This window comes from Chelonoidis abingdonii, chromosome 2 (assembly GCF_003597395.2).
Source record: "Chelonoidis abingdonii isolate Lonesome George chromosome 2, CheloAbing_2.0, whole genome shotgun sequence".
NCBI lineage: Eukaryota > Metazoa > Chordata > Testudines > Testudinidae > Chelonoidis > Chelonoidis abingdonii.
The window spans coordinates 48,644,180-48,657,019 of record NC_133770.1 but is presented as its reverse complement, the minus strand read 5'-3'; the positions used below and the strand labels follow the sequence as shown (position 1 = coordinate 48,657,019).

General features: G+C 47.4%; 1 protein-coding gene across 2 annotated transcripts in view; it reads left to right on the top strand.

Moving 5' to 3' along the window:
• LRRD1 (leucine rich repeats and death domain containing 1) overlaps nucleotides 1-10,334 on the top strand; it is a 29,582-nt gene extending 19,248 nt beyond the window's left edge. The window contains exons 4-5 of one of the 2 annotated variants that reach the window (XM_032798103.2): nucleotides 9,027-9,147; nucleotides 10,010-10,334. In XM_032798103.2, coding sequence (XP_032653994.1) covers nucleotides 9,027-9,147; nucleotides 10,010-10,190 — 302 coding nt within the window. In that variant the 3' untranslated portion in view covers nucleotides 10,191-10,334. The remainder of the gene's footprint in view (nucleotides 1-9,026; nucleotides 9,148-10,009) is intronic. The other variant, XR_012655208.1, reaches the window with a different exon arrangement.
• Nucleotides 10,335-12,840: the final 2,506 nt, after the last annotated feature.

Genomic DNA, 12,840 nt, shown 5'->3' with positions numbered 1-12,840 from the left:
ACACCAGAGAGAGATATATAAATATTTGATTATATCACTATCACAATTGTTTATTACATGACATAAAAACAGTAACAGACACTAAATTATATTAAGAAATAAGACATTTGTAGCTTTTATTTGTAACAACAAGTTATTTCAAGAGATTTATTCAGCATTATTAATGCAGTTTCTGGCAGAAAAATTCAAAATTTTCAAAAGGAAACGTTCCCAGAAATTATCTTAATATCTTCTGCAAAATTTCCCTGAATATAAACAATATACAAGTGTTATGCTTTATTCAAATGAAACTAATATAATTCTCTAACATCTCATCATTTGTACAGTTATTAATCTTTTTTCAGTTGTGAATGCAGCTTACGTTACAACTCTGGTTATTGCAAAGACATGCAGCAGCGAGAAGTGCAGGACTGAAAACTGGCAGTTCTCGGTACGACACAGACAGACAGTATTGTGACTGTAGCAGGACTGACAACTGACAGGGGGAGGAAAGGGAAAACACACACACACACCTCAGATCAGGGCAGGTAGCCTGAGATGTGTCTGATACAGCAAATGACCAGAGACTCACAGAACTAGGACATGGAATCATGTAGGGAGTTGAGAAAAAACAGCGGGGTGCAAATTATGGTACACTGTGAAAACTGTAGAACAAAACACCAGTGAGATGAATGGTAAGTTCATGCTCTCATTGTTTCAGGCTGTATTTATGGCCATGAGCTTTCTCACTGAGTTGGGAAAAGCTACGGGGATGAATGAAGCAGTTCACACACCTAAACACATCTTTTATGTACTAATTCAAAGTGCTCTGAAATCCATATGTATCGTCAGATTAGCTTGAAAATAGGTGTGCCACTTCAGGGTGCATAGTAGTCTGAGAATGCAATTTTTGATCATTTTTTAAAAGATTCCCAAATACAGCCTCAGCAAATTACTTGTTTTAAAAATGATGGCTCACTAATGTCAAAATATACAGTACATGCACGGATGAGAAGGCAGAATAGGCAGATTTGGTACAGGCAGAGACCAACAATGCTGAGACCAGGATAAGTATCTTATTTCACTACAGGGAGATCAATGCTGCTCAGTCGGTGAGGCAGGGATCGATTTAGCGGGCCAGTGAAGACCAACTAAATCAATGGCAGGGCGCTTTCTGGTTGACCCTGGTACTCCACCTCTCCGAGATGAGTAAGATATGTTGACTGGACAGGCGCTCTCAATCAATGCAGCACAGTGAAGACAAGGGTAAGTCAACCTAAACAACATTGACTCAGCTATGTTATTCAAGTAGCTGGAGGGCGTAACTTAGGTTGACTACCTCAGTAGTGAAGACAGACCCAAGATCAGCCATGCTTCATGCATAGCACAGACATGCAGGATTGAAACCAACAGGGAAGAGAACACGCCCATTGAATGAACTGGGCAGTTATACTTCTGTAAGCCTCCTATAGTAAACCAGGTGTGAGCATAAGGCTTTTGCAGCTCCCTTTCTCCCTACTTAGGAGAACAACTTTGGAACCCCTATCATCACACCTGGAGACAAAGAGTCATCCAGTGTGGGGTATGGATTTGCGGACGGCTTCTAAAGCTCTGGCTATTTCCCCATCCTTCTGGTGAGTTTCCAGCTGATAGATACATTTATTAAAATGGAGCTGGCCAAAAAGTGGGAATCTCTTCCCACTTCTGGAAGAGCAGAGAGGCTAGCCTTTTGAGCTGCTGAAGCTGGGAGGAGGCTGCTGAAGCGTGGTTAGGTCTATAATGGTGTCCCATCTAAACATCAGCCACACCATCAGGGTCTCGTTCACTGCCACATCTCCAATGTGACATGTGCCAGCAATGCCCCTCTGCCAGTACATTGGCCAAACTGGACAATCTCCATGCAAAGATAAATGACACAAATCTGACATCAAGATTACAACATTCAAAAACCAGTAGAGAAAACTTCAGTCTCCTGGACACTCAATAACAGACTTAAAAGTGGCAATTCTTCAACAAAAAAACTTTAAAAACCAGACTCCAATGAGAAACTGAGAACTGGAATTAATTTGCAAACTTTGACAATAAATTAGGCTGAGTTAAGAGACTGGAGTAGACGGGTCATTACAAAAACTAATCTCCCCTGCTAATACTCACCACCTTTTTGCAACGTTTGAAATGAGCCACCTTGATACATTGGCCTCATTAGCACTGAAAAGTGATTTTTCTTCCTTGATATCACCCTTTGTGTCAACTGTTAAGAATAGCCCACTTCCACTTAACTGAATTAGCTCGTTAGCACTGACCCCCTCAACTTGGTAAGGCAACCTCCATCTTTTCATGTGCTGTGTATTTATATCTGCCTCTGTATTCCACTCCATGCATCTGATGAAGTGGGTTTAGCACATGAAAGCTTATGCCCAAATAATTTGTTAGTCTCCAAGGTGCCAGAAGGACTCTTCATTGTTTTTGCTGATACAGACTAACATGGCTACACTCTGAAACCGTCAAAAGCAATGGAACCCACTATCAAAACTTTGTTGAAGTGGAGGTAAGGCTACTAGATCTGCTAGTACCTTTCCACAGTATTGAAATTACCAGCCAGAAAGCTGTGAGATCCGGAAATATATTCAACCAAATAAAACACATACATCAAAAATCAGGAAATGCAGAGTTAAGTATGATTCCTACACTAGAAATCTTAACACAGGCAGAAATTGTGTCATGCCACTCTCTAATATATTGGGTGGTTAACCAAGTAAGGTGAAGAAGGAGACTTGCTGGGGAAACGCTAAAGAAGTTTTAAGCATTTAAACTTCTCTGATCCTGCCCCAAGTTATCCTATATGGGGATCACATTGCCATACCCTTCACTTAGTCTTCTTATCCAGGATGATATCTGTTAACCTGCCACACTGCTCCTGGACCAATGGTGTTGCACAGAGAACAGAAGGCCCTGTGGGAGAGTGTGAACAGGTGTTTGGATTGGAGTTGTAGGGGTGGGGCAGAGAAATGGCAGGTAGTGTTGGGAAGGGTGAGGTACTACTTCATTCCTAGTGCCTATTGCTATCTTCAAGAGTCAGAGTTAGTGGGGAAAGGGGCATAATGATGCTAACTCTGCATTCCTGTTTTTCTATGTTTTCGTTTCTAGGTTTCTGGTGGATCTAGGTTTCTGGTTTGACTGTCAACTTCTCCTTTGGAAGGATACTAGACACAGCTAAGCAGACTAACTCCTCTTTAACCATGTTTTGTTACTTTGGCTTTGTCTACACTTACGTTTTGCAGCGCTGGCAGTTACAGCTGTGGTCGTACAGCTGTATGGCCAGCGCTGCAGTGTGTCCACACTGACAGCGACCAGCGCTGCATGTGTGTCCACACTTGCACCAGTTGCAGCGCTGTTGTGATGTGTGCATTGTGGGCGCTATCCACAGAAGCACCTCGTCAATTTGCTGCTGGGGTGTGGGAAGGGGACGGAAGGGTGCGGGTTATTCCGCTTCCTGTTCCAACGACCCGTGGTGCATCGCTTCCCTTTTTCAGCCGTTTTGGTGCCATTGTGATTCTGCCGCGTGATTTCAGTAGAAATGGAGCCCGAGCTGCTTAGGATGTTGCTGATGATGTTGCCAGCACATCCGTATGCAGCTGATCTATTCCTTATGCTCCAAAGTGACAGTGAGAGCTCAGATGATGAAATAGATGCGGCTGACGCGGCTGACACTAAATTGCTTGTCGCAGTAATGGACGCTCTGCAGCGTGGAACGCCGCCTTGGGCTCGGAAACAAGTACTGAGTGGTGGAGTCACATCGTCCTGCAAGTCGGGATGACGAGCATGGCTGCAGAACTTTTAGGATGCGAAAAGCACTTTCATAGGATGTGTGCTGAGCTCGCCCCCACCTGCAGCGCAAGACACGAGACTGAGAGTTGCCCTGTCAGTGGAGAACGGGTGCTTTGCAGTCTGGAAGCTGGCAACTCCAGACAGCTACCGATCGGTCGCAAACCAGTTTGGAGTGGGAAGTCAACCGTTGGAATATGGTGATGCAAGTTGCAGGGCCATTAATCGCATCCTGTTCAGACGAAGTGATTGCGGGAATGTGGCAGAACTTGTGGCATTGCTTGCAAATGGGTTTCCTAACTGTGGAGGGCAATAGATGGGACGCATATCCTATTCTGGCACCACCCCACCTGACATCCGAGTACATTAATCGGAAGGGGTATTTCTCAATGGTTCTCCAGGCGCTTGTGGATCACCGTGGCGTTTCACTGACATTTACACAGGATGGCCTGGAAAGGTGCATGATGCACGCATCTTTCGGAACAGTGGCCTGTTCAGGAAGCTGCCAGGCAGGGACTTTTTTCCAGACCGTAAGATCACAGTGGGGACGTCGAATGCCCACTGTGATCCTTGGAGACCCCGCTTACCCGTTAATGCCTTGGCTCATGAAACCGTATACAGGGAAGCTTGACATGAGCAAGGACCGGTTCAACTACAGGCTGAGCCGTGCAGAATGACCGTGGAGCATGCTTTTGGCCGTTTAGGGGAGATGGAGAAGTCTCTACGGAAGCTGGACGTGGGGGAAGCAGCATCCAGCGATTATAACCGCGTGCTGTATCCTCCATAATATTTGAAGGAAGGGTGAACTCCATTGACGAATGACCTCCGAGGTTCAACGCCTGGAGGCTGAATTTGAACAGCCGAGAGAGCAGGGCGACTAGAAGGCCAGCACAGTGCTTCAGGATAAGGATGCCTTAAGGAGCACTTTGAGGCTGAAAGCCAACAGTAATGTTGGGTGCCTTCCACTGCAGTTAAGAGCATTGCTCCCAGCAGTTACCTGCAGGGTTTCATTGATTTGCAGTTCCTTTTTACTTGTAGTACATGTTACAGTTTCTGTAATATAAACAGTGAATAAAAAAAAAGAAATCTTATTAAAAATACAGTACATAAACAGGAAGGGGTACGGTGATTATTCCTCCTTGTTTCTAGGGCAGTTCTTTGGATGCAGTGGGATGCTGTATGCACTTTTTTTATTATTACATTTTAACAAACTTTTAGCCCATTTTGTTTGTTTCAAATAATTATTTTCTTCTTTTTTTCCATCAATTACTGAGTTTGTTCTCTTTCATAAGATGGAGGAGTCAGGAGCTGATCCACTCAATGGTGTATAATTTAGTATTATGTGCACTAGGTGTATGTGGTGGGAGTCTGATAAAACATGATTTTGAACACTAACCATTTTATTATTAAGGAAAGAAGCCCTCCTGAAATGAGACTCTTAGGTTGTTTCTGTCTGATTTACAGATTTCTGCATCTATTCCCAGATTGATTCAAGCTATAATTCTATCCAGATTTTCTACTGATGTCAAAAACACCACATGCAGGTAGTGTTTTATAACTAGCATCACAAAGAAACTAAATTACAGCCCTGCTATCCCATACTGCTATATGTCCTTTGTTTATAATCTCTCTTCTTTCTGTATATACCTTGTACTTCAGTTTCATGAAAAAAATGAACTCCAAAATCAATCAGGTAGCATGATATATGTTTTTTGTCCTTTTCTCAACCCCTGTGTAAAACAGTAAAGGCCAAAGTCTGAACTGAAATACATAACATGCAGCTTCTATTAAAGCCCCGCTCTCCGGCGGAGCTTCCAGCAAGCCCCGCTCTCCAGGGAGCGCGGCAAGCCCCAGCCCGCTCTCCTGCCGGACTCCAGCAAGCGCCTCTCCGCCGGAGCGCGGCAAACCCGCAAGCGCCGCTCTCCGCCGGAGCTCCGCAAGCCCCGCTCTCTCGGCCGGAGCGCGGCAGCCCCGCAAGCCACGCTCTCCCGCCGAGCTCCACAAGCCCGCTCTCCCCGGCCGGAGCGCGGCAACCCCGCAAGCCCCGCTCTCCGGCCGCCGGACGCAAAGCCCCTTCAGCAAGCCCGCTCTCCCGGCGGAGCGCGGCAACCCCGCAAGCCCCGCTCTCCCGGCCGAGCTCCAGCAAGCCCCGCTCTCCGGCGAGCGCGGCAAACCCTGCTCTCCCCGCTCTCCCGGCCTGAGCTCGGGCAAGCCCGCGCTCTCCTCCTCTCCAGGCTCTAAGCCCAGAGCAGTGGAGTGCTAAGCAGTGACGAGAGAGGCTGAAAAGGAATGCTGGGATAAGTCCTAATACTGGAGCCAATAAAACCGCTGGTGGTGTCCACACCTGAATGACCAGGCTGCATCACCAGCGCTGGTCTCGTACACCGGAAGCAGACCCAGGTGTACAGCCAGCGCTGCAAACAGGAGTTGCAGCGCTGGCTGAGCTTTTAAGTGTGAGACACCTGCTAAGTTGCAGCGCTGTAACCCCTCACCCAGCGCTGCAACTTGCAAGTGTAGACAAGGCCTTATTGTGTTGAAGTTGCATATCTTAATCGATCCTTCCCCAAGGTTAGACCAGGCCTAGAGTCTTGCATACAGTTTTCTTATTACTAAGGCCTTGTCTACACTTGCAAGTTGCAGCGCTGGTGAGGGTTAAGCGTGCAACTTAGCAGGTGTCTACACTACGCTCAGCCGCGCTGCAACTCCCTGTTGCAGCGCTGCTGTACACTTGGGTCTGCTCCGGTGTAGCGAGACCAGCGCTGGTGATGCAGCGCTGGTCATCAGGTGTGGACACTCACAGCATTTTTATTGGCCCCAGGGTATTAACTTATCCCAGCATTCCTTTTTCAGCCTCTCTCGTCACTGCTAGCACTCCACTGCTCTGGGCTTAGAGCCTGGAGAGGAGGGAGAGCGGGGCTTGCCCGAGCTCAGGCCGGGAGAGCGGCGCTTGCGCGGTTTGCCGCGCTCCGCCCGGAGAGCGGGCTTGCGGCGGTTGCGGCGCTCCGGCCGGGAGAGCGGGCTTGCTGGAGCTCCGGCCGGGAGAGCGCGCTTGCGGGGTTTGCCGCGCTCCGGCCGGGAGAGCGGCGCTTGCTGAGCTCCGGCAGGGAGAGCGGGGCTTGCGGGGCTTGCCGCGCCTCGCGGCCGGGAGAGCGGCGTGCTGAGTCCGGCGGGAGAGCGGGGCTTTAATAGAAGCTGCATTGTATGTATTTCAGTTCAGACTTTGCCTTTACTGTTTTAACCAGGGTTGAAGAAAGGACAAAACAGATATCATGCTAACCTGATTGATTTTGGAGTTCATTTTTTCCATGAAACGAAGTACAAGGTATATACAGAAAAAAGAGAGATTATAAACCAAGTTTGCAAATTAATTCCAGTTCTGCAGTTTCTCATTGGAGTCTGTTTTTAAAGTTTTTTTGTTGAAGAATTGCCACTTTTAAGTCTGTTATTGAGTGTCCAGGGAGACTGAAGTGTTCTCCTACTGGTTTTTGAATGTTATGATTCCTGATGTCGGATTTGTGTCCATTTATTCTTTTGCATGGAGATTGTCCAGTTTGGCCAATGTACATGGCAGAGGGGCATTGCTGGCACATGTCACATTGGTAGATGTGCAGGTGAACGAGACCCTGATGGTGTGGCTGATGTGGTTAGGATGGGACACCATCATAGGACCTAACCACAGCTTCAGCAGCCTCCCTCCCAGCTTCAGCAGCTCAAAAGGCATAGCCTCTCTGCCTCTTCCCAGAAGTGGGAAGAGATTCCCACTTTTTGGCCAGCTCCAATTTTAATAAATGTATCTATCAGCTGGAAACATCACCAAGAAGGATGGGGAGAAATAGCCAGAGCTTTAGAGCCGTCCGCAAAGTCCATACCCCACACTGGATGGACTCTTTGTCTCCAGGAGTGAATGATAGGGAGTTCCAAAGTTGTTTCTCCTAAGTAGGGAGAAAGGGGAGCTGCAAAAGCCTTATGCTCACACCTGGGTACTATAGGAGGCTTACAGAAGTATAAACTGCCCAGTTCATCTCAATGGCGTGTTCTCCTTCCCTGTTGGTGTCAATCCTGCATGTCTGTGCTATGCATGAAGCATGGCTGATCTTGGGCTTGTCTTCACTACTGAGGTAGGTCAACCTAAGTTACGCCACTCCAGCTACTTGAATAACATAGCTGGAGTCAATGTTGTTTAGGTTGACTTACCCCTTGTCTTCACTGTGCTGCATTGATTGGAGACGCTGTCCAGTCAACATATCTTACTCATCTCGGAGAGGTGGAGTACCAGGGTCAACCAGAAAGCGCCCTGCCATTGATTTAGTGGGTCTTCACTGGCCCCGCTAAATCGATCCCTGCCTCACCGACTGAAGCAGCATTGATCTCCCTGTAGTGAAGATAAGATACTTATCCTGGTCTCAGCATTGTTGGTCTCTGCCTGTACCAAATCTGCCTATTCTGCCTTCCTCATCCCTGTGCATGTACTGTATATTTTTGACATATAGTGAGCCATCATTTTTAAAAACAAGTAATTTTGCTGAGGCTGTATCTTGGGAATCTTTTAACAAAATGATCAAAAAATTGCATCTCAGACTACTATGCACCCTGAAGTGGCACACCTATTTTCAAGCTAATCTGACGATACATATGGATTTCAGAGCACTTTGAATTAGTACATAAAAGATGTGTTTAGGTGTGTGAACTGCTTCATTCATCCCCGTAGCTTTTTCCCAACTCAGTGAGAAAGCCTCATGGCCATAAATACAGCCTGAAACAATTGAGATGCATGAACTTACCCATTCATCTCACTGGTGTGTTTTGTTCTACAGTTTCACCAGTGTACCAATAATTTGCACCCCGCCTGTTTTTTCTCAACTCCCTACATGATTCCATGTCCTAGTTCTGTGAGTCTCTGGTCATTTGCTGTATCAGACACATCTCAGCTACCTGCCCTGATCTGAGTGCTGGGTGTGTGTGTTTTCCCTTTCCTCCCCCTGTCAGTTGTCAGTCCCTGCTACAGTCACAATACTGTCTGTCTGTGTCGTACCGAGAACCTGCCAGTTTTCAGTCCTGCACTCTCTCGCTGCTGCATGTCTTTGCAATAACCAGAGTCTTGTAACGGATAAGCTGCATTCACAACTGAAAAAAGATTAATAACTGTACAAATGATGAATGTTAGAGAAGTTATATTAGTTTCATTTGATAAAGCATAACACTTGTAATATGTTTATATTCAGGGAAAATTTTGCAGAAGATATTTAAGATAATTTCTGGGAACGTTTCCTTTGAAAATTTTGAATTTTTCTGCCAGAAACTGCAGTTTAATAATGCTGAAATTAAATCTCTTGAAAATAACAGGTTAGTTACAAATAAAAGCTTACAAAATAGTCTTATTCTTAATATAATTTAGTGTCTGTTACTGTTTTTATGTCATGTAATAAACAATTGTGATAGTGATATAATCAAATATGTTATATACTGTGACAGACCCAGGACAGTGGGGTACAGGAGTCTGGTAGAGGCCAAATATACTAGTCACTGGATGAGTAGTTTTCTGTTCCCTGAGTGACCAGAGCAGGGGCTGCACTAGAGTAATCAGGAACCTAGAACCAATTAAGGCAGACAGGCTGATTAGGACACCTGCAGCCAATCAAGGTAGGCTAATCAAGGCACCTGGGTTTAAATAGGAGCTCACTCCAATCAGGCCAGAGGGATCCAGAGGAGAGGAAGTGCATGTGAGGAGCTGGGAGCAAGAGGCACAAGGAGCTGAGAGTGAGAGGGTGTGCTGCTGGAGCACTAAGGAGTACAAGCGTTATCAGACACCAGGAGGAAAGTCCTGTGGTGAGGATAAAGAAGGTGTTTGGAGGAGGCCATGGGGAAGTAGCCCAGGGAGTTGTAGCTGTCATGCAGCTGTTACAGGAGGCACTATAGACAGCTGCAATCCACAGGGCCCTGGACTGGAACCCAGAGTAGAGAGCAGGCCTGGGTTCCCCCCAAACCTCCCAACTCCTGATCAGACACAGGAGGAGTTGACCCAGACTGTGGGGAAAATCACCGAGGTGAACAAATCTGCCAATAAGTGCAGAACCCACCAAGGTAGAGGAGGAACTTTTGTCACAATACATATACTATTAAAATATTGTATGTAGCATATGTATCTATTTAAGCCTTTGACTTTCTCAAACATCTTCTCAGTAGCATTTTTATTTTTTCTGTTTAGGTCTCTTGTATTGGAAGAGAAAATCCTCCAGGCACTGGAGAGCTGGAAAAGTGAAAATAAAGCACTAACTCCTGCTGAAATGATAGATCAGTTGATCAGAGTATTAACAATGACAGGCATGCATTACCTGACCAACAAAGTGAAAGCTTTAAAACTCTATACACAGTCAGTAAAATTCTAAATAGCTGATGCATAAAAAAGCATTTTTATTTGTGAACAAGATGAAAGCTTGTGATATAATTATCTGTTTCTGAAAATATCATTCTGAATGTACTGTAAATTGAGAGACTGAATGGTTAGTTTCTTATTAGAAGTTGGTTTGTAATTCTGTATGTCTTTTCAAAATGTTTTGAGTCCAAAAACTGCCCCCCCCACTCAAATCTTCAATGCCTTTTTTTCTTGATTTCTAGAGTGGGAAAGAAGCATTTTTAATAAGCTAAAATACATTATCTGCTTACAGTGCATGTAAGATATGAAATCAAGAAAGTAATTTTTACCTAAAATTGCTGTATCAATCTGATTTCTTTATTATTGTGATATCTCCTACATTTAAATTCTTGAATAATTATATACTTTGTTCGCCATTTTAACAGGTTATTTAGAACAAACTTGAGAAGGAGTATCTGGTTATATACTTTTCCCACTTGTTTAAAGTCTGTTAATGTGTGTGGGAGGGGCATTGTCCTTACCTGCCCAGTCCCAGATTGTAAAGGCATATTGCTGGAGGGTAAGGTATCAATGCCAATGCTGAATTTTTATTTTGCCTAGAGGGGGAACCAAGGAGACAGCCCCGAACACCGTGAGCTGGACTTGAGGGGTGAGGGGTGTGTGTATAGTGAGGCAGATTGCCTGGCCACAGACCCAGAGTGTCATAAAACATGTAGAATATAGTTGTTAATTCAAAATAGCCTACTTCTTACCTTAGAACAGCTGTTATATTAGTTTCTTTCTGGGAGAATGTTTGGTGCAGGAGGGTATTCTGACCTGGGGCAGGTGGCTGGGGTGCAGGAGGTGGTGTGAGATTAGGCTTTGTCTGGGAGACGCTTACCACAGGCGGCTCCCAGCCAGTGGTGCAGCAGCGCTCAGGCAGGCAGGCTGCCTGCCTGCATGTTATGGCCTCACATCGCTCCCAAAAGTGGCTGGCTGCTGTCACATCTCTGCGCGACCCTGGGCATAGGCACCAACTTCCCCTCTTTCATCTGGGTGCTTGACCTCCCCTCTGCCCTTGGCCCTGCCCCCACTCTACCCCTTCCTTGAGGCCCCACCCCTGTCCTGCCTCTTTACACCCCTTCCCTGCCCCCATTCCAACCCATTTCCCAAAGTCCTCCACCCCGTTTCTGCCAATATTCCAACTCCTTCCCCAAATCCCCACCTCCTCCTCGGAGTGCATCATGTTCCCATTCCTCCCCACCACCCCGGAGTGTGTTAACACTGCCAAACCAGTGTTTGGGGGAGGCTGGGTGGGAAATGCTGGGAGGTAGGTGGAGGAGCGGGGAAGTGGCACACTCAGGAGAGGAGAAGGGAGCTTGACTGCCGAGGGGTGCAGAGCACCCACTAATTTTTCCCTGTGGGTACTCCAGCCCTGGAGCACTGATGGAGGCAGTGCCTTTGCCCCTGGGGGGAGGGAGACAGCATATCTCCATGTGCTGCTTGAGCCCACAAGAGCTGCCCCTGCAGCCGCATTGGTTCCCAGCCCATGAGAGCTGCAGGGATGGTGCTGGGGACAGGGGCAGCACGTGGAGCTGTCTCCTGCCACCCCCAGGGGCTGCAGAGATGTGCCAGCAGCCCACCTCTTCTGGGAGTGGCGTGAGGCCATGGAATGCAGGCAGCCTGCCTGAGCCCTGCTGCACCGCTGGACTTTTAGTGGCCTGGAGATCATGATAGTCTGGCAGAGGCTCCAGAATCAACCAGTTGATTGCGATCGATGGGTTGGTGACCACTGAATTGTGTATAATTATGGATTTATTTCTGCAGGGTCCCCTTAGCCTGAGGCCCTAGCAGCAGCCCCTGCATTAATCTGGCCCTGGTCAGAGAGCAAGAGGACTGACACATCCGACCAGGATGCAACGCTCGCTGGTGACAGCTATCCCTGCAAGTGGGGCTCTGTCTCCCTCTGAATGGGATGAGTGCAGGAGATGCCTTGTCTCAGGGTACGTCTTTACTACCGGCCATATCAGCGGGTAGCAATCAATTTCTTGGGGATCAATATATCGCATCTCATCTAGACGCACTGTATTGATCCCCGAACATGCTCCTGTCAACTCCAGAACTCCACCAATGTGAACGGTGGTAGCGGAGTCAACAGGGGGAGCAGCGGACATCGATGCCGCGCCGTGAGGACAATAAGTAACTCGAGCTAAGAGACTTTGACTTCAGGTGCGTGAATAGCATAGCAGAAGTTGCATATCTTAGATCTATTTTCCCCCCCATCCCCTAGTGCAGACCAGCCCTCAGAGACCAGCAGGAGGACAACATGCTGCAGAGGGCTGGCCAATGCCCAGAAGAGGCATTTTAGTCAGGAAATGAGACTATGGGTCAGCCGGTGTGAACTGGTATAACTCCATTGATATCGCTTACACCACCCCCGGAGCCGGCCAGGAGCGTTCAGAGGGACGCTGGGGAGTCCACAGCCCGCACTATCTAGCGAAGCAGCCGGCAGCTGCCAATAGCAGAACCCACCACCCGCCCCACCTGCTAAGCCCCGCCCCCACCCGCTGTCGCGAGCACTGCCCCGCCCCGCACGCGGGGTCGACCTCTGGCGCTCGGACGCCGATTGGTTCGGAACACTGTGGCCGTCATATAGGCAGAGATCAGCCCAGCGCACGGAGGCG